At 42.7% G+C, this 27999-nt stretch overlaps 1 protein-coding gene across 1 annotated transcript; it reads left to right on the forward strand.

Annotated features, from left to right (window-relative positions):
- On the forward strand, nucleotides 1-27999 carry cdc42ep4b (CDC42 effector protein (Rho GTPase binding) 4b). The gene is made up of 2 exons (XM_014179832.2): nucleotides 1-129; nucleotides 23265-27999. Exon 2 carries the CDS (start codon nucleotides 23497-23499, stop codon nucleotides 24511-24513), a length of 1017 nt encoding a protein of 338 aa, XP_014035307.2. The 5' UTR covers nucleotides 1-129; nucleotides 23265-23496; the 3' UTR covers nucleotides 24514-27999.

The following is a 27999-nucleotide window of genomic DNA, read 5'->3' on the forward strand; positions in this document are numbered from 1 at the left end:
GGTGCTCAGAGAAAGGAGTGGGAAGGACTGTTTTGTGCGCCACTGCACTACACACTAGACGGACGTACATGAGGACAGCGCACCGATAACTTATTACTGGGCTGGTGGGAAATTCATAACACTTTGGAGGTGAAGTACTCAGATTTAAAAACTGTTTTAACGATATTTGATTCTGTCAAAGGATGAGATCCATTGTCCTTTAACAGTGGTTGTGTCCTCTTACTAACGTGACATGTAATCCTGCTATGTTCAGAGCTCAATTGTGAAATTCAACTTTCTCCTTATCTAGTTGGAATTTTGTTAACCTCCCTGTCAGGAAATGAAAGTAACATTATAATTGTGGATCTATTTGTATGGTTTGAACTGCTGAACAGCTTGAAGACTGATTTTTCTGTTTCTTTATTACAGTTTTCATATTTTATTATTGAGGATCATAACATTTTTCATTTTACTTTCAAATAGCTTTACTGTTGAATCGGAGGACAAAGTTGGTAGATTATACTTTTTCCTTTTACATTTCAATTGAATGTCAAATATGTTTGCGGGAAATCCCAGCGCCATGCAGCTTGTTCAGTTTGACTGGCTGGATCCTTATGGGAGAGCGTAGTCCATTGTGGGGTAACTATGAACCAACCATACAGGCTAGGATTCCCCTTTTCGCTTTATCAATGTCTGTAACTCTACCCACCGCAGAGTATGTTCAAAATATCTTATCATCTCGGTTAGTTTTGATTAGACCCCCATCATTACAACAATTGAACCTCGCCTTGGGTGAGATGCTTGTCAGAAAGTTGTTGCCTGCCACTTTAAATCAATGACCTATGGGATTAATGTATGTATTGCGTAGGCCCAGCTTTGTTATTTCTATAGTACAGTAGCGTGTGCTGGCTGCATTCATTGAAGCGGGAAATATGTGACTAGTAGGCCCAGGTGCAACATTGCTCAGCTATTGTTGCGAACTCTGCCATCCCGCGCCCGGCCGTTCACACACAGGCATGTTGTTTACAAGCTGTTTTGAAGTCTTGGATGGACAGATCTGTGAGAAGATCAAAGTAATGTGAGGTACTTGATTCCTCCTTTTATTATATGAACTTTAATTGAGCATAAGAGGATATGAAGAGGCTTAAATGTTTATTTGAGATTATGAAGTAGTTCATTTTGAGAGAAAAACAACACATTAACGCTCCAAATAACTAGTTTGTTAATATTGTAGATATAATGTCCTGTAGGACTTGGCTATATGCTTGGCTTAATCTGAAAATGGAAGATGTGGTATAGTGCATTTCTGATCCAATAGTATGACCGGTTACATAACAATTACTCTACATGGGGAAACAATGAGCATCATCATCCCATGCCATTTTAACATGATTAGAAATGTACAAACTAGCCTGGAGTTGTTCTGAGTTGATGCTTTTGTTTATTATTAAATGTTTTCCCTGAGTGTCTCTCTCCTCTTCCACAGCCAAATTGTATGTTTTTCCAGTTCATTATATGTGCCCTGAGGCAACTTGGCACCCCTCTTGTTCCTCGGTGGATGGGTATCACATCAGCTGAGGTATTTCGATTAGCCCTGATGGATAATTACAGGAACTGGTATTGCGTTGTATTTGAGTCATCATGTACTGTAAGTATTTAGGGCAATTATCAGCTGAAAACAGTATCAGCCATAACATAGCCCCCAATTGACCATGTATTTTCTCAATACAAGTTCAGTAAGTATTAGAGGTCGACCGATTATGATTTTTCAACTCCGATACCGATTACTGGGGGACCACAAAAAGCCGATACCGATTAATCGGCAGACTTTTAAATTGTTTTTTTACATTTTTTTGTAATAATGACAATTACAACAATACTGAATGAACACTTATTTTAACTTAATATAATACATCAATAATATCAATTTAGCCTCAAATAAATAATGAAACATGTTCAATTTGATTTAAATAATGCAAAAACAAAGTGTTGGAGAAGAAAGTAAAAGTGCAATATGTGCCATGTAAAAAAGCTAACATTTAGAGAACATATGAAAGCTGGTGGTTCCTTTTAAAATGAGTCTTCAATATTCCCAGGTAAGAAGTTTTAGGTTGTAGTTATTATAGGAATTATAGGACTATTTCTCTCTATACAATTTGTATTTCATATACCTTTGACTATTGGATGTTCTTATAGGCACTTTAGTATTGCCAGTGTAACAGTATAGCTTCCGTCCCTTTCCTCGCTCCTACCTGGGCTCGAACCAGGAACACATTGACAACATCCACCCTTGAAGCAGCATGATCCATGCAGAGCAAGGGGAACAACCACTCCAAGACTCAAAGCGAGTGACATTTGAAACGCTATTAAAGCGCACCCCGCTAACTAGCTAGCCATTTCACATCGGTTACACCAGCCTAATCTCGGGAGTTGATAGGCTTGAAGTCATAAACAGCACAATGCTTGAAGAGTTGCGAAGAGCTGATGGCAAACGCAGGAAAGTGCTGTTTGAATGAATGCTTACGAGCATGCTGCTGCCTACCATCACTCAGTCAGACTGCTCTATCAAATATCAAATCATAGACTTAATTATAACATAATAACACACAGAAATACGAGCCTTTGGTCATTAATATGGTAGAATCCGGAAACTATCATTTCGAAAACAAAAAGTTTATTCTTTCAGTGAAATACAGAACCGTTCTGTATTTTATCTAACGGGTGGCATCCCTAAGTCTAAATATTGCTGTTACATTGCACAACCTTCAATGTTATGTCATAATTATGTACAATTCTGGCAAATTAATTACGGCCTTTGTTAGGAATAAATGGACTTCACACAGTTCGCAATGATATACTTGTGTATTGATTTTAAAGAAAGGCATTGACGTTTATGGTTAGGTACATTGGTGCAACGACAGTGCTTTTTTCGCAAATGCGCTTGTCATCACCCGTTTGTCGAAGTAGGCTGTGATTCGATGAGAAATTAACAGGCACCGCATCGATTATATGCAACGCAGGACATGCAAGATAAACTAGTAATATCATCAACCATGTGTAGTGAACTAGTGATTATGTTAAGATTGATAGTTTTGTATAAGATAAGTTTAATGCTAGCTAGCAACTTACCTTAGCTTCTTGCTGCCCTCACGTAACAGGTAGTCAGCCTGCCACGCAGGCTCCTCGTGGAGTGCAATGTAAGGCAGGTGGTTAGAGCGTTGGACTAGTAACCGGAAGGTTGCAAAAATGAATCCCCGAGCTGACAAGGTAAAAATCTGTCGTTCTGCCCCTGAACAAGGCAGTTAACCCACCGTTCCTAGGCCGTCATTGAAAATAAGAATGTGTTCTTAACTGACTTGCCTAGTTAAATAAAGGTGTAAAAAAAACCCGGCAAATCGGTGTCCAAAAATACCGATTACCGATTGTTATGAAAACTTGAAATCGGACCTAATTAATCGGGCATTCCGATTAATCGGTCGACCTCTAGTAAGTATGCATATGCCTCCCTTCTAGTAGCAACTGTTATTCTAAACAGAAGTATTGAGACATGTTGACAAATGAGCTTGGTTTGGTGTTGGGTTGCACTGCTTTATTTGAAGCTGTGTGATTGATGGTGTCTGGGTCTCTTGGTAACCCCTCTCTACTCAGCTGTACAGGATTCTAAGGTCAGTGTATGGCATTTAGCAGACAATCTCACCCCATGACACCTGAAGAGGAGATGTGGAAAAATGGGGAATCTGAAAGTGGTGCAGTGTGGGTGTTCTAGCTCATGGACAGACAGACTGAAGCTGAACTAGAGGAGATGTGTGCCTGTCCTGTCCTCGCAGGATTTCTAGCTGAGCTTTAGGGAGAGTGATACTGCATTAATGTTCACACTTCTCTCCCCCGTTCTCTTTATATCACTCTCTACTAACCAACCCTAACCTTCTATCGATCTCTTTCTCCCCTGCTCTCCTCGTACAATTTGGTGTGCTGCGTTGACAGTTGGCACACTCCAGTCCCCTCCTCAACTCTGTCTCAAAAGCCTCTCTGGGTCTCCCAGTGATCATTCCATCCCAATCTATTGTGTGTCTATTAGTGTGTGTCATCTCTCCCGGAGTCTAGCTGCTTTATAGCTGCATGGGACCTGCTGCCTGCTGGTCTGTGTTGTGAAGGCTGAGGCTCCTGCTGGCTGCTGCACAGTAAAGGGGCTCAGCTGGCTATCTGCCCAGTTCTGCTCTGCACTTCTCTGAGGTCATACTCTCCCTCCAGTCTACAGCACTGGAGAAGGAGGGAGGGAGGGAGGATTCAGACGCATTGACCACGGCTGCTTTTCATAAAACCGCTGACTTCAGGCGTCTTTCACAGTCAAGTTGTGTACATTTTCTTGAGTTGCCAAACAAATTCCCCGGTGATTTGACCGTGAGTCAACGAGTTCAGTGGAAGTTGCATTGTCCTCAAAGTGATTCTTAGGGCTGTAGACCGATACTCATGGCCCATAAGACCAATTTGAGTAATGGTTTTCTGTGTGCACTTGTTGGTGTAGCCTACATGTGTGTATTATTGATTTCTGTGTTAGTCAAACATATCTGTTTGGGCTTCTTGTGGTCAATTTGTCATCTACAAATGATTTGTAATTATGTTCCAGCGCGCGGCTGAATCTAGTTGATGATCCCTGTCCTAGGGTAAGATGAGAATACCCCTGCTATAGGCCTTGCTAGTGTGTGCACAAGTTATTGTGGTTGATAACAAGTTACTCGTCTTGGTTATATTCCCTCCTGTTGATCTTGGACAGTACTGGAGTCCCAGACAAGGGATATTGTGCCTTGCACAATTACAGGAACTACCTTTCTCCTGAAAGGGAAGCAGATGACTTTGAACTTTGAGACGTCTTGTCGAGGGCATATAACCTTTGAACCCTTTTCAACATTGAAGTAAGAAACAGTTTAACTTGAAAATGGACGTCTTCGTACTTTTTGGGTGTTTGAACTTGACCTGTTTGAACTTAAGTGTTGAACTTTATTTTTATGGGCCTTAGCTATCTTCACCTGCTGGAACTTGAATGAGTGTGAAATGTTTCTGAAATTGCAAGGTGCCTAATTTATAAACCTTGCGCCAGTTTTAACACAAGTTGGCATTTATAAAAATGTAACTCGACTTGAGAATGTGCTCACCTCCCTGCAAACTTTAGACCATGCGTACGCACATCTGCGAGTCGTTGCAATATTGTATTGCAAGTTGGCAAATAAGTATCTTGTGCAAATGGGAGAAATGATGAAAAGCATCCATAAAAATGAACAGGGAAAGGTATTAACAAGAATGCACCAATTTGCTGTTTACTGAGAAGAGAACAAACAATTACACATAGGAATCTTATAATTCGACATACAAATATTTTTCCAGTCTAATTGCATTTTTTAAATTTGCCTGCTCTACAATGTTTCAGAATTCGCATTCAGTCCATCATATTTCGGTTGGGGGGGGAAAACTCCATGCCAAACATTGTTGAATTCAAACGTTTAGCTGACAAATCCACAACAATTTGCCATCGTTTTCACTTTCAGAAACTGACAATCCTTTTCCAGATACAGCATAAATGACTGCTAAAGATTAAAACATTCTGCCAATACACTAAATAGACCAATAGCTTATGTCAAATATTTAACAGTATGGGTAGGTCACAGTATTTCTGTGAGATAGGAGAGCGACATCGTTGCCTATTTAATCTTAGAGCCTAAACAATAGCAGAACAAAAGCAGAACACAATCTATTGATAAACTAAATATTGAAGAACAATCCTTCTTTTGCATGCTGTAGCCTAATGCTAATAGTTCCAAATTATACAGCAAATAAAGGGCATTATTGTCACCATAAGGTGCCTCAGTTTTCCAGGCAGAGTTTAATGCTCGTTCACTCATGCAGTTTTACGACAGGTCTGATGTTTAACGGGAAACATGCGTATTTATGGCGTGAATCTTTTATAAATGTATTTACGCAACTGTTATGGACGCTGTCAGCTGAGTTTGTAGTTAGCTAGCTAACCCTTGGAAAAAGGCGACCACATTCCAGCTGTTGTCACCCTATGACCCTCTGAGCTACCTACAGGGTTCTGCTGTGGCTCTCTAACTCTAGTACAGTGGGTTACAACAAGTGATAATGGCCATGTCTGAATACCCATTCTTTCATCCTAAATAGGCCATTTGATTATGCGAAAAAGGAAAGTGTAATACCATGCGACTAACATAAGATGAGACTAAATTGTCTAAGATCTGACTTCAAAGTGGACTGGACATTTTTTCTTTTTTTTGTTGTTGTTGAAAGATTGAGCTTTTCAGTGATCAGCACAATTTTAATATTAGCAGTACAGATGCGAAGTGCAGTTCTGTACAGCAGTGGGAAGGATGCGCTGAACCTGTACAGCCTACATCAGCTGGTGAGCTGTGGGGGAGCAAGTGATGAGGCACATCACGCAGGCAACTCTTGCTTTCCCGTAGCTAACCAGTCGCCAGCCTTCTAGTTAAGGGGCCACGTTTAGTTGCAAAACGTTCTCTAGTTAACTTGGTTAAGAAACACAAGCTGCTTTACAAAATAAATACAATAGCAGCATTGAGTTTAAAGGTAAAACCACAGTTTAGCTATGTTTTTTTTTTCTTTCCCGTCAGTATAGAAAAGTAGGCTGTCTTTGAATTTGTAGTCTTGCTCAACTCTCCCACTTTCTCCACTGCATTGCATAGCCAGGTTCTGCAACCAATGTAGCCAAGTCTCTCCTTTCCTCAGAGAAACAGCTTGATTCTAGCCCTTACCGTTCAACATTTTTGTTCTTTCTATTGAGCATTGGTTGGCTGGATTTGACATTGATAACGCATATCATGGGCCATTTTAAGGCTACTTGCGGACCAGACCGTAAACTATTTGTTTAGGCTACACCTTGTTCAGTCATCTTACCTCATTAGCTAGCTATGGCTAACAACCTAGGGCAAGGTCAGCAGGACGCAACCATTTTTGAAACGTTCATGTAGAACAAAATATGTTAAGGAATGATGTTGGCTATATTTATGGATTTCTTTGAGAACGTTTTGAGAACGTTTTGCAACTGAATGTGGCCCTGGTAACATTATCAGTAGCTTATATGCAAACATTTGGTGGCACAGAAAGGAAAAGGGATAGCAAATAATTTATGGAAAAATTTCTCTTGCCACTACAATATACATTATCTGACTGGGTAAATACATTTATTTTTAGTTCATGGGGACCCAGTGACTCAGACTTGAACACTTGGACCAGAATTAGAGGACTCGGACTTCAGCCATGGACTCGTGACTCGGACGTGGACTCGCGCACAGGGGACTTGGCACTCGATTCGGACTCTAGGTTTAGTGACTCGACTACATCACTGGGCGAAACAGTCATTAGCTCCCGTTCTACTTTTGGACAGCAATGTGGCTGAGGCGTCTGTCAACATTGTTAACAATTGTGCGACCGCGTGACTGAAGTGCAAACCATACTTCTTTGCCAATACTTGTCTGTTTGTTCAGTATTTAATGTACAATGTCTATGTAGGCTGAATTTACATGGCAAGATAATTCTTATGTTTGTCATATTTCTGCGTTTGGGAAGAGAATAGGATGTTATGCAGAAAAATATGTTGGTAAAACAAGGCTATGAATGGAAGTCAGTGATTTTATGTTTGCTATAGGTTCATGAGGCAATACAAATGTGATGACTAAAATGGCCCACTGTTTTTGTCATTTTGACAACTACACTAAATCATTATTCAAATGTGATTTAATTATATTTTAGTCAAAATGACGTTGACTTAGGGCTGTTACGGTGACCGTATCACCGCCACGAATCATGGCGGCAGTCAAATTCCACGTGACCGTTTTAGTCACTGTAATTGGGCTCCTTCAAGCTCTGATGCTGCTGATGGTCATTACTAGCCTACCAAACTTGCTAACTGCCTGGTACTCCACCCTATTGTCACTAATCACTCTGACATCAATGCAAATCTATTCAAAAATCGAATCAAACACTTCATGGAAGCCCATGAGGTCATGTTGTGCCACATTTCTGTAGACTATGAAATTGCGTGAAGTTGAGATGGAATCTATTCGAAAGAGGAGGATCCCCATCTGCTTTCTAAAGGCTAGGCCTACTATAATTATTTCTCAACTTTCTTAATATTAAGCACATTTCTTATATTTACAACAGGAGTGTAGCCTACCTGGCTGCCATTAAAATGAACCATGGGAAAAGCGTCCTCCATTCGCTATTTAAATGCATAGATGACATGGATTTTTTTTCCCCCCGGCTCCTTTCTTGAGACCGGTGCATGATGTGGTCCATTCTGAATCAAAACAAATTTCACACGTATGTGTATATGTAAAGACAAGATTAAATCAAGAATAGTCGGATGGGTGACAATATTAGCCTATCACTTGTGAATGATTCCCAGCTTGTGTAGTAAGGCAAGAAACAGCGCATGCCTTTTTTTGTGTGACTTTTTGTAATCATAGTTGCACACCTCATGTAACCTACCCCATAGGCCTATATGTTTTATTAAGGTTTGTATCACAACTAAAGTGGCCAAATAACTTATTTTAAAAGTAAGCACAATCTGCTTTACAAGGGGTGTAGAGCTTAACTGGCATACATACGCAATGTGTGCGTTTCAAGTTTGGGGAATATAATTTTCATCATAAAAATGCACCTTTATAATAAAGCATTACATGCATAATTGCATTTGCGGTCACTTTTGAGAATGATGTTTTCCTGCTAATTGATTGCATTTTGGAACATTCAAGCTTATAGTCTACTGCCGTGCGCACATTGCTATGCTTATAATGTGAAGAAATTGCCTAATAGTTTATCAATATTTTAAGCTAAACATTCTGCTCTGTTGCATCAGCCTCATTGCTTTTCCAAAAAAATGTTGACGCTTGTGGTTGTATTAATTTGGGATCTATCGCATCCCACAACTGTCCCAGACTATGCTTGGAATATTTATTTCTCGCATAGAATAGTTCAACTTTTGTACTATGGGGGATAGTAGATTGACATAGGTTTGTTAGGCCTATTCATCTTGTCTGACAAAGTAAATGTGGACAGTTTATTTTTATTTTTAAATTTTCCCCCCAACATCTTCAATATTCAGGTGCGTCCCCGACGTGTCTGTCTACACTTGTAGCCTGTGAGAACGACCCGATCACATGATGGGCATTACCTAATAAGAATTGTGCTATCTAAGAGAGCCATGTGAGGGAGAGGTACTTTGGAGCACGCAGCCAGAAGATGGAAATTATAATTCTTATATTCAGTCCAAGGGCACAATGGCCACTGGCTGCAAAAGGCATGGACATTTTTTTTAGGGGGCATTAAGGCCACACAAAGGGGATGCCACCGGGAAATTTGAGGCATTGTCAAGTACTTGTCAAAATGTAAATGAGACTGATGAAGTGTGTGCAGCCTGCGCAAAAACCAAAGCAGAGCTTATGTCTTTCATGTGACTTTTTTCAAATCATTAATCATATTATGCAGCCTTAGAATGTATTAAAAATCAGAACTAAAGTGTCATAAATAACTCTAAATGAAGCAAATGTTAACCGCTTGACACACTCCTTCAAATCGACTGGAGAAAATATCCTTTCTATTTTATTCAGCTATGTTCTGTTGTGTTCTTCATACTATAAAATAATGGCACATAATTCTAAGCAAATCTTGTCTGCTAAATAAACTAGTATAGCCCACAGCCGTATGGCATTCTGTTATTCTGAAATAAAAAAAATCTTCATATCATGCTTCTATAGACCTGTCCTTAAACAAATAATCCATTTATTGTAATGGTGTAGGCTATATTAAATGGATTGATTTAGATTATTTTAGATGTTCCAAAGGTCTGCATCAGTGGCTTGTAGGCTATGTGTGGAAGCCAGGAGATGCAAAATGTATTTATTAATTAACGGTCAATTACCGTGAGACCAGCAGTTATTTGCTTGACAATCACCGACTGACAATTTTCATGGCTGCCACAGCCCTACTATGACTAAACAAAATTAACACTGGTTACAACCCCATCAAATGCCTTGGGCCATGCCGTAAAGGACAGAGTTTAGCCAGGGATAGGTAGGATGATACTCAGAAGCTAGCTGGCTCTTAGCGCTGTGTTGAGATGCACCTGATTCTGTACGGTGCATTCCAAAAACCTACCTGCGTTGGTTACGGTCAATGTAATTTGACAAGTATTTAGATTCATACATAGCCGGTTTGGCTGGAAATGTATCTATGGTTCAACACTACTCCGGGCTGTTGTATTCCGTTTCTGCTTGACAAGATTGATTGTGATATAATGGTTGTAGGACTACTGGTTATACTGTAACACTTAACCATCAGCTATTTTACACACAGCTTCTACATTACAGCCTGAAGTCTAGGTTTGAATGACTCATTATTATGACAAGTGTTTAGAGAATGGACGTGGAGAAGCTGTGAAATTTCAGATAATACTACCTTTATTAGCATGTCCTGAGCTCAAAAGAAAAGACAAAAAATCATGTAATTTTCTCAGGGTGAGTCACGTTCTGAGGAATCATCAGTAGTTTGTGGGACTGTCACTTGTCACAGTACAATACATTCCTTGCTTCAACATGAAATGACACAACTCGACACACCTGTCCCACTCTACCCTACCCATTCACTGGAATCTGTCACCGAACACCTGAACCTCCCAACATGTTTTGAAACATTTGTCACAGCCACCCAGTGATTTGAGCATTCCAGTGAGGACTCCACCTGAAAGGAGATGCATACCTACAGCTGGAGTCATGAAACCCAACCTCACCAACACTCTCTTGAGAAAGAGAACCCTGAGTCTTTAAATGATCTCATTTTTGTCTCCATAAATTGTCCCTATAGTCCAAAAATGGCTGACTTTGGTGGCGGGACATCAGTGTCTCTTCAACCAAATTGAACAGTGTTTTAGGGGAGTGTTTGTTCTCACGGTCATTACAATATGTAATTGATGCAGCAGTGTTTACACTTTTGTAGAATCCAAGTTGAATTGTCCCTCCTTATGGTGGGACTCGGTTGTCTGTGTCCTGATTTGATAAAAGGTCTCTATGGAGATAAGGTTAACCATTAACCCGGTCAGGGTTAAACTCCCTTCAACTCTGACACACCGCTACTGCTTTGACTGGCCTAGTAGTCGGGCAGTTGAGCAATATGTGTAGGCTAGACACTAGAGGAGTCCTATGTATTCAAAACACACATTGTGCTGAGTAGTGTGCATCTGGTCTGTCCATCAGAGTGAAATGCTATGGTCTGTTCACAGTTCAGTGGTTCTCCATTGTTCCCTCTCATCGTTCTGTCCCTCCGTATGGGCTTAGAAACCGGTGGTATCTCTCAAGCGTAGGCTTCAGCTGCTGAAAAGACAAAGGAATGCCGTCATCTCTCCCCAGTGGTCTCCTCTGTGCTAGCCTTGGACACTCCATTAGAGGGCTTATCCATCCCGTGACTCCTAGACCACTGTGCCCCTAGGCCTGTCTATATAGGCAGAAGTAACACTACCCTGATGGATTAATATCTCTAATAGTCCTTTGTCTGTCAGCAGTATCCTTGTCATGCATTTCCTTTTACTCTGGGTGAATATGAATAGAGGGTGTTCTGGGCTGGACTGGCTGGATATGTCCACTGGGTTGGTTCTCAGGAGATGGCCGTGTGTGTGTCCTGTATGTGGAACCCCGTTAAGGTTTGGCTCCCGTCTCCCTTTACACTGGAAGCACTTCTTTGTTTCTTTTTGATCTGGGTCCATTGTGATCTCAGCGACTGTCGGTTCTTCAGTTCCACTGGCTTTGTGGTAGCCTATAGGGACAGACTGGGGGAGTGTTTGCGTGTGCTTGTTAGCCGTGAGAGAACGTGTGTTTACATCTTAGTCTGACTGTGAAGAATCACTTCAAAGATCACCTTGCAATGCACCCCAAACAACTACTTATTATTATTTAAAAACAAATGTATCCCCAATTTCGTGAGATCCAGTTCCGATCTTGTCTCATCGCTGCAACTCCCCAACGGGCTCGGGAGAGGCGACGGTCGAGTCATACCACCTCCGAAACATGACCCGCCAAACCGCACTCCTTAACACCCGCCCCGGTCTGTAGTGACGCCTCAAGCACTGCATTAGACTACTGCACCACTCGGGAGGCTCAACTCGCAACTCATTATGTGATCAAGATTAGCGATTCTAGCTCCCGCTTTGCTCAATCACACTAACACTCAGTGCTGTGTGTGTGTGTATGCGCATGCACTGTGCAAAGCCTTTATGACCCTTGACTTCCATATGGGGCTGTGTGAGTAAGGAGCTGTTGATGGACTGAGTTTATTGCGCCCACACACACTCTCTTATAGCCTGTGTACTAGTAAACATACACGATGACATTCTCCCAGGGCTCTACTCACTGTCGTCTCACTGTCGTCAAACATCAACCGTTCGTTGTTTTCAGGAAATCAGACCTGCTTGTTAGTTGAATGCCAAATCCACACAGAGAAAGATGGTGAGGATAGTTACAGTACAAGGAGACTGGATGATAAGAGTGGTATGTGGGTAGAAGAGGGACTCGTCTGGCTGATCATGTGCTGCCCACTGATTTTGTGATTAAGTGCCACAGTGTCTCAAAGTATTTGTCTCTATCCATTAGAGGTGACACTCTTGGTGCATTTCCAATGAGGATTTACCCCAGTGTTTTATCCATGTCTCACTGGGCCATGGCTCTGGTGGACCTGCTCTAACTTGGGGCGGAAGCAAGGCCACTGGTACTTTTCAGCACTCGGCCATTGTTAAGTAATTAACTGTCAACTTAAAGGGAAAACGCTCACACACTGAAATATTATTTAAGTTTTAATGTATTTTTTTTTAGCGGCAGAGGTCAGAACAAACGGACGCCACAAGTTTTTAGTGTCGTACTCCTGATGGAAACACAATAACACTAGAGCGTACATTAACGTAAAACACTGGCGACCCACTATTGTGGGGGTAAGTCTTAATGGAAAATACCATCTGTCTGAGTATCTGTTCAGCAGGACCTGGCTGGACCAATGCCACTGGTTTGCATCACATTGATCATATTCCTCCATCCTCCCTGTGTCCTAATACCCAGTCCTCCCCTGGCAAATGTGTCCTAAAACCCAGTCCTCCCCTGGCAAATGTGTCCTATTACCCAGTCCTCCCCTGGCAAATGTCACATCCCTATCATCCAGCTGTCTCTTTCCCGGGGAGAAGGTCGTCTGGCGTGTGTGTGTGTGTGTATTTGTGAGTGTGGGTGAGCTGAGGTCTGTAACCCATCCCCATCTGCTGGGCCTGAACTGGGCATTCCTGCAAAGTTGCATGGAATAAAACGTGTGTGTGTGTGTGTGTGTGTGTGTGTGTGCACAGTATACTAGTCAATTTAGTCAGGTTCAATTAAATCAACCCAACGATGTGTTTTATGGTGCTTTTTAGTGTTTGTGGCAGCCTCTCACTCAGACCAGCCTATTTCCAGATTTTCAGCTTGTCAAACTGCTGTGAATCTGTATTATGACTGTAGTAAAGAGATGTTTGTGAGGCTGTCTGTTGTCTTTGGGGCCGGGTTTTGTTCACATCCGCTGGTGTTTTGAAAGAGCGCACCTTGCTGTTTTTATTATCTCATTCTTGTCAGTGAGAGAGCGAGCTGCTCAGTTAGAACTCCATGAGTTTCACTGTAACTGTGTTAATCAGCAGTAGCTGCTGCGTTGGCTGAATGGATTATGCACTGTACAACGCTGGTATCTGCTTATCTTTCTGGTGATTTGGCAACCAGAAAAATCAGCTGCTGCTCCGCTCATTCTGGGGCATAGGCAGAGCTATCGAGCGGTCATGGGTGAGCACTCTGTGCATGGCTCTCCCATTTGGGAGGGAGAGCCAAGCAATGTTCCATTGTCCAGTAACATCGTAGTAATAACTTCACCTGAGTTTTGATGAAATGGCACATTGTCATGATGGTCTTTTTCCTACTACAAGGGAAACGGTAGCCTAATTCTGTCAGTAGTATGGGTATCTTTCCCAATCTAATAAATTTGAGTTCCAGCCTCTCCTTTTATGCAAAAAGGTTATATTGAGGATGTCACGAGTGTCGTAGGGTGTAGACCAAAACGCAGCGGGAAAATGTATACTCATCTTTTTATTAGTGAAGAAGGTAAAACACAAACAACGTATACAAAAAACAAACAAACTAGACAGTCTCGTCAGGCACACAGCAAAACAAGAAACAATCTCCCACAATTCCCAAAACAAACACACTCCTAAATATAGGACCTTCAATCAGAGGCAACGATAGACAGCTGCCTCCAATTGAAGGCCCCATTCCCCATTACCAAAACATAGAAATACAAACGCCTAGACAGAACATAGAAATAAACTAACATAGAACGATAACCCCAAAACCCTGGAATACATAAATCAAATACCCCTCTACATATACAACCACCCCGAACCATATAAACCAAATACCCCCTCTACATGAACACATACACAAACACACCCTGAACCACATAAAACAAATACCCCCTGCCACGTCCTGACCAAACTATAAGAACAAATAACCCCTTTACTGGTCAGGACGTGACAGAGGTCAATGTCCGTCCATAATGAAGCAGCTCAGTTACCTGTTGAGTTAGCCTGTTGAGTGAGTCCACCCCCCCTGGTCTGTATCCTCTTAGCTGCTGCTTAGGCCTCTCTGACGGAGGGGTTCAGATCAAATCTACATTTTATACGTCACATGCTTCGTAAACAACAGGTGTGGACTAACAGTGAAATGCTTACGGGCCCTTCCCAACAATGCAGAGAGAAAGAAAATAGAGAAATAATAGAAAAGTAAAACACGTACTAATAGATACACTTATTCATCTCTCTCGCACACACAATCCCCTTCTGTGCCTCTCTATGGGGATAATGACAGCAAGCGCTGCATGCAAGACTTGGAGGACAGTGTAAAAGCATGTGTTCATTAACTGTTGGCATGCATTCCTCCTGGAAAGGGAGTGAGGGAGGGTAAAGTGGTAACATGCCACTGTCCCTCAATCTCCACCCCTACCCTATTATGAAGGGGTGTTTCTCCTTGGTGCCCCTGTCCGTCTTTCCTTTAGAAAGTCCCTGATACTCCACAAGCGGAGGGCAGGGTGGTACGCCTCCTATCCTTGGCTGGCCTCCGACCCTCTGTTGGCTTGGCCCTTAAGGCTTCCGCATGCTATGTTTCGGCTAGCGCCTAGCCGCGAACGAGTGTGCTCGCATACTCCCTTAAAATACCTTCACTTGGAAAAAGTGTTGAATGACAAACACTTCATTGAAGAATGAAGTTGACCGATGAACGGTGCGTAGACTTCGGCTCCGAAGTCTTCGACTTGCCTTGAGAAATAATTTGTGCACGAACAGCCCAAAAAAAACGTTGTCCGAGACAAAAATGTCGTCATAATATATGTTCTGGATGGGACGCATGCGACTCCTTTAGGAGGGAATGAGCGGTGGCGGCGTTTCTCACACAGGATATTATTCATAGAGGTACAACGGCGGGGACTCCAGAGGGAACGCCTCAGGGGATCATCTTGTACAGAGGGAGATTTTGACAAGACTGAAACATCATGTTCATCATCCCTTTGATTGCTGGTTATGGCTGAGATCACTTCACACACTGCCCACCCAGGTTTGAACTACACACACTGTTTGTCCAACCATGCAAGAGTAGCAGGTTTCTAAAAGCAGTGAACTAGCGCAGCGTGGGGAGGCAGGCAGACTGTACTAGTGAGTCTGTTTTTGTTTTTTGGAAGCCCCTAGCTGCTGACTGATGGCAGGACATGGAAAGATTAAAAACACCTCTCTCCTGCAGTTCGCCACGGGACCACGTGGCTGAAATGTGTTACATGAGATCAACAGTTAACGGTTAGCTAGCAGTGCAGTGGTGAGGATATAACAAAGGATGAACAACAATAAGCTAACCGCAAGTTACATGAGATGGATTTGAACCATGACACTGGGGGAAATGGATAGTGGGGGCGTGTGTGGAGGGTAGGGTGTGTGTGCTGGAGAGGGGGCCACACAGAGTAGAGTAACACACTGCTGGTTGAGGCACGCTGACGTTATGTTCCCTTGTTGAACATGCTCCACTTAATGCTCCTGTGGGTTGTTTCTGTGTGTCTGCGGCATGAGTCCCGTTAGGTGGGTTTAGACACACACTTCCTGTAGTGTTCCTGCTGAGGTGGGTCTATTTACCCAGTCAGCTGTCCAGGCTTGTCTTGCAGAACTCTCTACATCACTTCACCATGCTGTCCCCCAACCTCCTGTATTAATCAGGCCGCCCACACAGACAGGGATAATGTTACTATACCGCTCTCTTGCCCTCAGCCTGACCCCCATGCTATAGGCTAAAGTTGTTGAGTATTTGCCACAGGCTATTGACCTTTTCGAGTGTGTTTTATTCTACAGGTCATTAGGGTCAGGATAGCCATGTCCGTTAAAGTTGTCAATGCTGATTAAAAAAAAAATTATAATAATAAAATTGCGTAAACATTTCTCTAGTTGAAAGATTTTTCTCGCTCACTTCGACTTTAAACGCATTCAGTGAGCGTTGTTGTAAACAAGCTTAGCTGTGGCTTAGCTGTGGACAACCCCTACAGGGATTGACCCTTGACCTCCGTGTTATGTAAAGTAATTATTTACACATTCTGTTTGCTGATAGTTAGTGATGCCTGAGTCAGTACGGACCAGGAGCTGACAACACCATTTCGCCATATAGGGAGGGGTATTTCTCTCGCTCTTTATTTCCATAGTTCTTTCTCTCATTAGTCATATGAAGGCTAGCCTCAGATAACATACCAACCCATTTGGTTGTGAAGATAAACTAGAACAGGTTATGGTGACAATGGCAAGTAACAACTCTGAGAACAATGGGACATTACGTAGACAAAATACTTTGTGTACATGTGACACTGTGCTCAGAATAACTATTGTTTACATGGCCAGTATCAGATTATACTTGATATGATATTGACATCATTCTACAACGCTGCCTACGTACATAGCCCTGAATTCACCATGTAAGAATACTGTTAGGTATTTCCTGGAAACATATCCAGGTCGCAATATTGGTCAATAATTGTTTGGCTTAGATTCAATGGTTTGTATTTAAGTTACAGGAAGGTATAGGTCTATCCATCAAAACATGAAAAACAAGCAATGTGCTAGTCAGGTCTACCTATTATTACCCATATAGGTTGGGTTACATGTCTGTTTCACCACTGACCTACAGTAATGTCCTTAATGATGCAGTTCCATATAGGAGTTACGCCAGTGTTTTATCCAAAAGGCCCAGACTTTTTTGTTTCCATCTAAGCGGGCCGACACCCAGTGTCTCACTGGGCCATGGCGGAACTGCTCTCACTTGGGCCAAAGCCAGGCCGCGGGTACTTTTCAGCTTTCATTTACTTGACAGTGGCTTAACAACTGAACTTTAACACCTTCTCACAAAGCAACTGTTTTGATTATTTACATTTTAGTCATTTAGCAGACACTCTTATCCAGAGCAACTTACAGTAGCGAATGGATACCCTCTTTTTTTTTCCTTTTCCAGTACTGGACCCCCGTAGGAATCGAACCCACAACCCGCAAGCCCCATGCTCTACCAACTGCCAATCGGGACCGATTTTAAGGGGAAAGGGGGGTACCTAGTCAGTTGTCCAACTGAATGTATTCAACTGAAGAGTGTTTTCCGCATTTAACCCAATTATGCAGAGGTTGTTGATTCTGCCCTTCACAAGTCCTCACACTGTCAGCCCTAGCTATAGAAACACAATTTCCTTAGTTTAACATAAGGGTGTACAGAGCAGTATGTTGTGATATGTTTGGACCTGCAGGGCCCATTAAGGTCCCTGATGGCACCGGAGTTCTTTGACACTAAGTTGTGAACTTGTTGCCATTGTTTAATTAATTTGTAATTTTATTGATGGGCTGTAACAGCTTGCTAATGACATTAGCACCTCAATATGGGTTGTTTCTCAAGGTGGGTGAGTGATGGGGAGGGATGGGGGTAGGGGAGATGAGGGATTTACCAGTTTAAGGTAAACAAAACAGGAATACTCTCATTGGTTAAATGGATTAGGCTAGTTATAGCTTTTCACTACACCCTAGTAGTAAGAATGTGGCCTCAATATTCCAAAATACAATTTTAAGTAGGTAGCCTTAAATGTTTTGCCAAATCGACAGTAATGATCTCATGGGCTTGCATGTACAAGGCATCGTCCAGATGTGATATTAACTAAACATGGGTAATGTAATATACCATGTCTAACATAATTACCATGTTAGGCCATGAAATAGTTTACCCAAACATGGCTGACACATGTTGGGAGCATGTAGAATGAGCAATGGTTGTGGAATCCTGAAAGGAAACTAAATTTTTTTGTTGTTGATTGAGCTACTTATGGAGGAAGAATGTCAACTTTTTATTTGTTTCTTATTAACAGTTAACAGCCTATAACATTGTTAATGTAAACTAAAATGTGACTATGCCCAGTCAGAATTCAATATCTAACAGGGCATAAAGTAAGATCCACTAACTGTTCACAATACACCACCAGCACCTTCCCTTCCGCCTAGTCATGTTCTCTCTCACTCTCTCGCTCTTTCCTTTGAAAAATGTAAAGGGCCCAAAAATACAACTAGCATAGTTGTGGACTGCGACATGTGCTTGTTTCTCTCCAAGGTGGTCCAGCTGTGAAAGGAGAGACGGAAGATTGACTTGACAACAAGGATGACATTTCCAAAGAGGGATAGTAATCGGTGCGGAACATGATTGGAACATGGTTGTAGGATTGTGGCCTAGCTGGTAAACCAGGAGGATTATCAGAGTAAGAGGTTGATTGTGTGTGATATAAAAGTTAATGGGGACGTTCCTGATTAACAGTACAAGCTAAGCTGTACTGGGCTGGCCGCTTTACGCATCCACCATAGTTCTAGGAACCATGCTAGAAAGGAAAATGTGGAGAGAAAAATATCCAAGTTAGCACAGTATGGGTCGGGTTAGCCTTATAGTATGAATCGGGCATTTTATGATGTCATCCTCTATGTTGGTGCCCTGGCGCTGAGGGCGACCATAAGAATCTGTTAATCATTCATAGACCTTTCTGCCAGTTGGATCTGCTATCATGTGATGCTTTGAGTGCTTAAAGTTGTACTATGCAGAAATCACTCTGCCATATCCTGGTTGCTAAAACTCGAATAGTTCGCATAATTTCAGTTTGTGACAAAATCAGATAGCATAGTGTAGAGAATCATTGTACCATCTAAACCGCAGTGAAATATTTTCCATAGCCAAAAATGTTGTTTCAGCTGTTTGAAGCTGGTATACAAAACCGAAACTAAAAGACGAAAAAAATTTAAACTTAAGAACAGGAAGCATAGAAATGGCATACACAGAACAGATGTTCTGCTTTTTAGACTTGCTTTCATGTAGAATGATCGATCTTTAACTCACATTTCTATGTGAATTTGGTCAGGTGGCTCCAAAAGTTATGTAACACACTTTAAAGTTGAAATATGTAAAGTCACTATCGCTGGCTAATGCTTTGGCATGACGCTCAGATTCAAAACACAGATTGAAAAAGAGCACAATAGAGCACACGTTCTACTCATTCTCGTCTCCACCCATTTTAACTAGTTACTGAAATGAGTCTGGACACCATATTTGAAGTTGAAACAAAGATTTGTGATGTCATATGTGTTTCTATAAGTCTGGAGTGTAGCTAGCACGGCCTGCTCATCTAGTCCAGCTCTGAGCAGCATTTGAAAGATTACTGAGATGGAATCCAGACCCCGGCTGTGTTTTTAGAACGTGTGGGGAGCAGTATATTTTGGGACATACAGCTCGGTTGTCGAAGTGACTACTCTTACCCATCCATGCATGACGTAATAGGCAAAGAATCAAATGGCCTGGCTTTTGTTTTTAGTAGTATTTTTATAGTTGTCTAGACTTTTCACTGAGGTGAAATGGTGCTCAAATTTAACTGCCCAGCTTTGTCGCCCCTGGCCTGCAACGAAGGAGCTACAAATAGGCAATCAGTTTGGAATGTTTTGAGCTTGACGTGGAATGTCTGGCTTCGTATAGCTTGCATGATTTATGTAAACTCATATTGAAAGGATGTAATTGAAGATGACAGTGCTGCCTGGAGTCTTCTCTACTTTTGTCATGCATGTGATAATGGGACCAAGTGGTAATACTGTTGCGATAAGACACTGCTCCTGAACACACACAGGGGCCCTTATGGGCCGTTTCTTATAAGGACCCAAGGTGTGAGGTTTGGCACTTTTGATATTTGAGGAGAACCGACTGATCTTTTATCCAGAGTATGGATATCTTCTAATGATGAATCACATCAAACGCATTCCATTGCCTCTAGTTTAGCAGTCCTATTGTGGTCATTGTTTTCTACCTCTTATTCCACTCTGAGCCCAACAGGTAGGGACTGAGGCATGGGATGTATCCCATATGACACCCTATTCCCTTTATAGTACTCTGCTTTTGACCAGAACCCATAAGGGATAGGATTCCATTTGTGACTTAAGATGGTTCTATGGCAGGCAGCCATGAGTAAAAGGTGATGTCACCCTGGAGGGGATAAGGGCCACTATCTGAGGCTTACGGGCAGGAAGTTAGCTAGCTGGGCAGCCAAGCAGTACATGGCCTAAGGTCGCCATGGAGACATGGGCAGAGAACTAGTTAAGTTGGCAGGGAGGGACACATGAGGAGTCTTGACTGAAGTCCAGGACAGGACACTCTCTGTTGTTAATCCATGTTGCCAAGTCTCCCTAGTTGGCTGCGTCTTCCTGGCCTGGCAAACATGGGCATGGGCACTCTCAGTGTAGGCTATTACCAGGTAGTAAACTTAACTGCTGTTGTTGACAGTGACATATTATCCATTGGGAGTAATTTCTTGCTTTTGCTTTTTCAGCCTTACTGAAAATGTCAACCTATTAAATCTTACACTACCATTGGCAAGCAACGTGTTGTTGTATTAAAGTGTTATGATTATATAAGTGCGTTGGCCTTTGCCTGCAGTGGTACACTACACAGCCAAGGTCATAGGCCTGCACATGAAGAGACCGAGACGCTGACAGGCTGGCATGTAGAGGAGAAGCAGACCGGTGAGGATTGCGTTCTCATGCATAGTGAGTTGTGTAATAATGTGTCCGGCTAATAATAATAGGTAATGATGGATCACCCTGCAGTAATGTAAGCTAGGCCTACTTAAGAGACTCTTAGCCACAATAGCACAATGTGAGGTTTCACAATTGTGTCCCTTGAAAGCTGTGATGACCAAGCTAATTCGTTTGGTTGTTTTCAAACAGTTTGTGCTTTCATAATGGCTAAAGTTTTTCAGTTGTTGGTCAAAAGGTGAAGACTTAATAGTTTGTAAAAAGTTTCTACTTTTGCAAACCTCTTGTGCAGTCATTCATGCTCAGTTTGTGTCTCCTTGCTCATATAGTTTTCATTGTGTTTGTCTAAATGGGAATTCTTTCTTGAGGGGGAGAAACCTCTACACACTGAGTCCCAATGACTGAGGAATGATTATTGAATAAAAAGGTTAATCCACGGTAGGCAGACAAGAAGATCATTGAATTGTCCTTAGGGATGTTCTGTCCTTTTGAAAGGTGAAGAACTGGGTTAACACAGCTATCAAAAACCTGTCTGTTCTCTCTGCTGCTACAGTTGCCTTTTCAGTTGAATCGGCCCTTGTTGTCTTGGATGTAAAATTTTGACGGAGACATTGTTTTGGAATATTGTTGCCAGAGGCCCCATTCATCCAGAGGTATGAACACACGAGACCAGAGGGTAGGCCTGTGAAGTGTGTGTCTGTGTGTGCATGCATGCGCTCTGGTTTGAAAACACGAGAATGATTGGATGGCGCCTAGCAGCCACAATTGAAACCGTTGATGTCACCTAGGCCTACTCATTTGCCTACTAGGCCCTATTGCAGGCTGCTGCCCTACTTGAGGGAAAATACGAAAAGCCACCAACTTTGCTGATCTGTCCACTCACACCATTATGTTTTGAGATCGTGTCACCATTGACCCTGCAATGAAACACTAAGACAGATTGGCCTCGGTAAGCGGATACTCCTCACCAGCTTCTGAAACGGCCCATATTGTCTGGCTTATTGAGTAATAGATCATAGTGCTGCCAGGTTGCAGATCAAAGTATCTGCTGTGAAATCCAGAGCACTTAAGCAGTACATCATCTCCCAATGGCAGTGCTGTAGGCTTATCAGGGTCCCTGACTCAAATTGTGATTAAAGTTCTGAACACAGTGATCAGTCACACCATGCTTTCAGTAATGCAAGTCACTGGTGACCATATGGACGATGTGGCGGTGGGAGTAAGCTTTTAACAACCTCCTAAAGGTGTCTGAACTGAGAGAGCCACACACAGAGGGAGAGAAAAAGCCAAGACTGAGTTGATCTGCCAGTGACAGAAGGGTGCGAGCAGAACAATAGTCAGTCAGTCAATGACAGTCTGATCTGTTGCTCTAAATTAATCCAAGCTGCTGAAGAAATGATGTTCCTCTCCATTCCTTTTTCCATCCTGTCTTTATCCCTGGCAGCTGGGGCCACTGGGCTCTCAGTATCCTGTGACCGTAGGGTTATGTAACAGAAAGGGAGGCATGCAGGGGCACAAATGGGAACTGCAGCAGTGGAGCAGAGTACTGTATTGGCAGCGCGGACTTCAGACGACAGACTCCTAAAAATTGAAAAGCCAAACTGATTAATATTCCGGCTGCCGCTTTTAAACAATATTTCAACATTTATGGGCGTATGAAGGGCCATTTTAAGAAATAAAGTATTGGCATGAATACCAATGTATTACAATCAATGACTTGTGTGTTTCCCCTTTTTTAAAACTTGGCAGGTTAACGACTTTCAGTTAAGTGAGAAAGAAATGAACCACTCAACTGGAGGTTTTATTTCAAAGCCCCAGCCTGGCAACAAAAGTTTCCACATGTGAGAGACAGCGGCTTAGATTAAGAAAGTTGTCTTGATTCTGTGCCTCAGATGCAATCAGCAGCTATTGGAAATAGTTGCTGTTTTCTGTCATTTCCAGTTGTTTGCTTCCAGTCCAAAGGAATAAAATGACATAGCCACTCTGTGTTAAGTTGTAGTTAGTTTCCATGTTCCCTGCCAACTTTGAGGATCTGAGTTGGTTTACATAGGTCTTGCAATGTGGTTTTAATGTGTCCTCTCTTCTGTTTTTCCCTTAGGTTGATTTGTGTATTATCTGCACCAGACCTCAACATAGCTGTTTGACGGACCATAATGGCTGTGTACTCCAGACACCTGGATCTCTCCTTGCCTTGACAATACAGTTTACAATTAAACGTGAGAAAGACCCAAACATCTCATAATACTTAGCACCAACCAGGAGTTTCTTTGTTGAACTGTTTCTGTTCCTGTTGAGTGTTATATCACTGAGCGACTTCATCAGACATCACCATGCCTATCCTCAAGCAGCTAACCTCGAACCAGTCCAAGCGTCGCTCCCGAGCCGACCTGACTGCAGAGATGATCAGCGCCCCTCTCGGGGACTTCAGACACACCATGCATGTGGGTCGTGGCGGAGATGCCTTTGGGGACACCTCGTTCCTCAGTACCCGGTCTGGGGAGCCCCCTAAAGAACCAGCTCCAGAGGTGCAGCAGAGCTCCCCTGGACCTGTCCCTAAACCAGGCCTGCTGTCCCGAACCTTCAGGAGCAGCAAGCGCTCCCAGTCGGTGAACCGCGGCGAGAATGCGTTGGCACCCCCTGGTGGCTCGCCAAACTTTGTGAAAAATGCCATCTCCCTGCCCTACCTCAACGACGAGGACAGGATGGGCGGTGGTCCCCCGATGCCCAAGAGCGTCTCCTCCAGCCCTCTGAAGAAGCTGCCCGAGGTTGAAGGAATCAGAAAACCGGTCAACGGTGCCGCGGCCATGGACCTGGAGTTCGATGAGCGGAACTTCGGCGAACTGACTGACCTGCCACCGTCCCATCTTCGAGGTGGTGGGATGAAGCATGCGGAGTCCATCATGTCGTTCCACATTGACCTGGGTCCCTCTATGCTAGGGGACATCCTCAGCGTCATGGAGAAGAAGGGCTGGGAGGAGGACGACCTGGGATACGAGGAGGGGAAGGGCAGCGAGGGCCGTGGGTCTCCCCCCCTCAGTCCTCCCACCACGGAGGACAATGTTGACGACCAGGTGGATCTACAGCCGCCAGTCAGGCCCCCACGCAGCACCTATCCCCAACAGAAAATCATGGCAGACCCCACCTACACCCCTCCCAGGAACTACCACAGCCACCTGGACAGCTGCTCTTTTTCCTCCTCCGGCTCCGCCGCTCTTGAGGAGAAACCACTCCACCACCTGCAGGAGGGGGACACGGACAGCGCCAAGTACAGCTCTCCGGGGGGTGGGGGGGAGGATGACAAAGACTTCTCCTTCATGGACGAGGACGAAGATGAAATCAGGGTGTGAAACAGAACAGGGCTGTAACACCACCAACACATAACGTGATTTATAAGGATACCAGAACATGGTTTGCGAGGACATGGATGGAGACGAGTATTCTTCATGAGTTTTGAAGTTAGTACAAGCCTGGGAGGAAAGGGTTGGTGCACCTACATTTTTACATATGGATCTATCCAGAGAATCTCTATGTGCACACCTTATTCTGCTATACTTCCTGTATTAGGATACAATCACTCACCATCTTTTACTGAGCCTTATTCACTCCAGTGAATGTGTGTGTTCCACAGTTCATGGAAACAAAATGCCTGTCCTATGAGTCCTTTTACTCTAGCCATTACAGAATTCCACACACACACACACACACACACACACACACACACACACACACACACACACACACACACACACACACACACACACACACCAGTTATTGGTTTGAGGGTTTCCTTTTGTAGAAATACGATCTGCCATTATGATGATCTAATCCCACAGTTCCAATATGTCATCAGTGTGTTTATGCTTTAAGGGGGCACATCTCAACGATCAACCATCATATCCACTTATATCCAACATGAACATATCCCACCCACGCCCCCATTGTCTTTTCATCCAGAGGATTTCCCTTCCCTTGCATTCCTTAAAGCGCATTAACAAGGAAGGGAAAGCCAACCAACCAGCGGTCTTCACACTGATTGTCACATTCTTTAAAAGCAGAAGTATGGAGGTTGACCGAGGTCACTTTTGATCAAACGGCAGTCCTCCTCGAGGGAGGTGTGATGCGTTAGGCGGAGGCCGGGTCATATGATGTCATGGCCTGAACGGTATGTTTCTCACACAGCTTTGGAGGAAGGAAGAGGGGGGGAAAAAAGAAGAGAAAAGTATCCCATGGTTTAGCTAGCATAGCCTTGGGGCCTTGAGTTAATTGTTGACTGAAGTGAGAATCGTGAGATGCAGTTAAAATATTGGTTTGTTAATGTTCAGAATTTTTTTTTTTTCCCCCCTACGTTTATATATTGTATGCACATACATAATTGATAAGTTGGTCTTCTAGCAGGTTCTAAATCAATGTCACAACTTGGTTGTTCATTATTCCAACCATTAGTCAGCTTTAGTGTCAACTGTTCACTTAAAATGGACCAGTTTTCTGAACATGCTCTATACATCCAACACACTCTGAAGTCAGAAATGAGCCAACAGTTTCATTTGTTAGTAACTACTTACAATTTAGTATGATCTGTCCTTATTGGATGTGCCCTGTTTTAAGTCAACATCATTTTGATTATAGGGAGCATTGTTAAAGTTAGGCTTCGATGAACTAAAGAGCTCTAAAATCCACCCTAAGGTACTATCCAACCCAGTGAGCCAATTTAGGCCTTAGCTTTGGAGTTGCTTGTTTGGCCATGAGTCCATGACTTTGTTAGCTCAGATCAATGGACTCAGTAGAAACACACACAACAACACTGATCTCAGTCATATCTCCCCTGCTAGCACCGCCAAGGTATAGCAAGATGTCTCACTCCCTAAAACACCATTGTGCATAAAGAATCACTTTTGTTTTAATGTACATTTCTCTTTTTATTTTGCTTTACTTATTATTAAGGACAAATGTACATTTTGCTAAGAAAATTTGCCTTTTTTGTTGCCGCTTTCGTGTCCAGTAGCACTTTTATTGTACATATGTTTTAGGAACCTATTTTAAAAGACATAACTTACAGGAGCAGAGAAAGTGGTTGTAAACAAGAGTGGTGACCGTACGGTAGTAGACTGTCATGTCTACAGATGTAGGATCTTAATTTGAGTCAGTTTGCTACAAATAATCCTGCAGCAACAGGCAATGTGGATTATAATGAATCTACAGTTTTGTAGGGGTTGATACATTTTTCATAAGGGAAAATCAAGTCTGGCATTTCAAAGTGGAAATTAAACTTTTTAACCTTAAATACACTACAAGTTTTACATTTCCTGCATTACAGGAAAGTTCTGCAACAGGGTGATCTAATTAAGATACTATATCTGTATGTGGTCATCTCTTGCCCCACACACACCACAGGCTTGTAGGATCAGCAGGTTAGGAGCAAGAGGAGAGACGTCTGAAGGGAGGAGGATATAAGTAATGAGAGAACACAAGTGACTGTTACCCACCTCTCTCCATTGCGCCACGCAGGCCTGGGCTAACATAGGAGAAGATTGAATCAACACCATCTGGCTTCCCTCCATCCTCTCATTCAGAAACATATTTGGCTGATTGGTCGGTAACCGACCCAACGACTCATCCATTCATGAGTCACATGTCTGGGAAAGGACAGGTGACCTGTTTAGTTTCTTCTACAGTACGTGCGTCCCAAATGGCACCCTATTCTCTATATAGAGCACTACTTTTGACCAAGATCCATATAGCAAATAGGGTGCCTTTTGAGATGCATGCAGTGTGACTAGGTTCCCCCCTCACTCACATTCATAAGTTTGGTCAGATTATGATCTCATCTGCTATGGTAAAGCAGGAAGTACCTGCTCAATCCTTCCTGGATCCCTGAGTAATCTATTGCCTTTATGCCTGTGAAAGTAAATTATATTTGTGACACTGGGGGAGCACTGTTTTTGTTTCCTGTTATGGCGTTGGTTGGGCGAGGGGGGGGGCACATTATCCTATGGTGTTAAGTGAGGGACAATTCCAGGATGTGACATCACTTAGCCATGCATTCATGCTATGTATGTCAGTGTTCCATGTGTCCATGTATGTATTAAAGAGATCAGTACAGTTCATTGATTAAAATGACCAGGTGTAAATGTGCCAAGTATGTAATAGACATCCCTTTGACATTGATATTGTTTCTTGATTTTTGAATGACACATTTACAGGCTACAGCAGTATAGGCTACTTACAATAAGTCTCAGGCCTCTCGCACTGTTCAGTTGTAAATGGGTCAAATTTGGGATTGTTTTGTTATTTTAAACTCCGTTGCTTGTTCCATTTGTTGTAGAATTTGTCCATGGAAAGTGGGTTGAGCTGCTGTTATCCCTTACCTGTTCTTACCCAAGATGAAAATATCCCCATATATCAAAACACTCCTTCCTATTCACCACCATTTTATTTGCTGCTGAAGAGAAGTAGATAAATACTAATTGTATAATCTATGAAAAATGGTGACTATTGCTATGTTTTGTTATAGGCATTATGGCATAGTGACGCTAATGTAAGAGCCATCAGAAGGTAAAGTGGCTTTCAACTGCAAGCGGATTTCAGTGCCCTGGCCTGATGCCTGTGGTAAAAAGGGGAAAGGATTGTTCTTTTTCACAGTCTCAGCTGTAGAATGTTACATTTTGTTTTCCTTCTGTGGCTATAGTTTTTATGCCAAGTATGTGCTATGTTTTTCTTCTACTTTCTCTCGTTCTACTGTATATTAATATATATTTACCTCCCTCACTCTTCCTCTTCTGAAATAACAGCTATATTTTTCAATAAAAAGAGAAAGCTGGTAATCTTTACCAGGA

This window comes from Salmo salar, chromosome ssa28, assembly GCF_905237065.1.
Source record: "Salmo salar chromosome ssa28, Ssal_v3.1, whole genome shotgun sequence".
NCBI classification, from domain to species: Eukaryota; Metazoa; Chordata; class Actinopteri; order Salmoniformes; family Salmonidae; genus Salmo; species Salmo salar.

Coding starts and splice junctions, on each gene's coding strand:
- cdc42ep4b (XM_014179832.2), top strand. CDS start 23,497: ATGCCTATCCTCAAGCAGCTAACCTCGAACCAGTCCAAGCGTCGCTCC.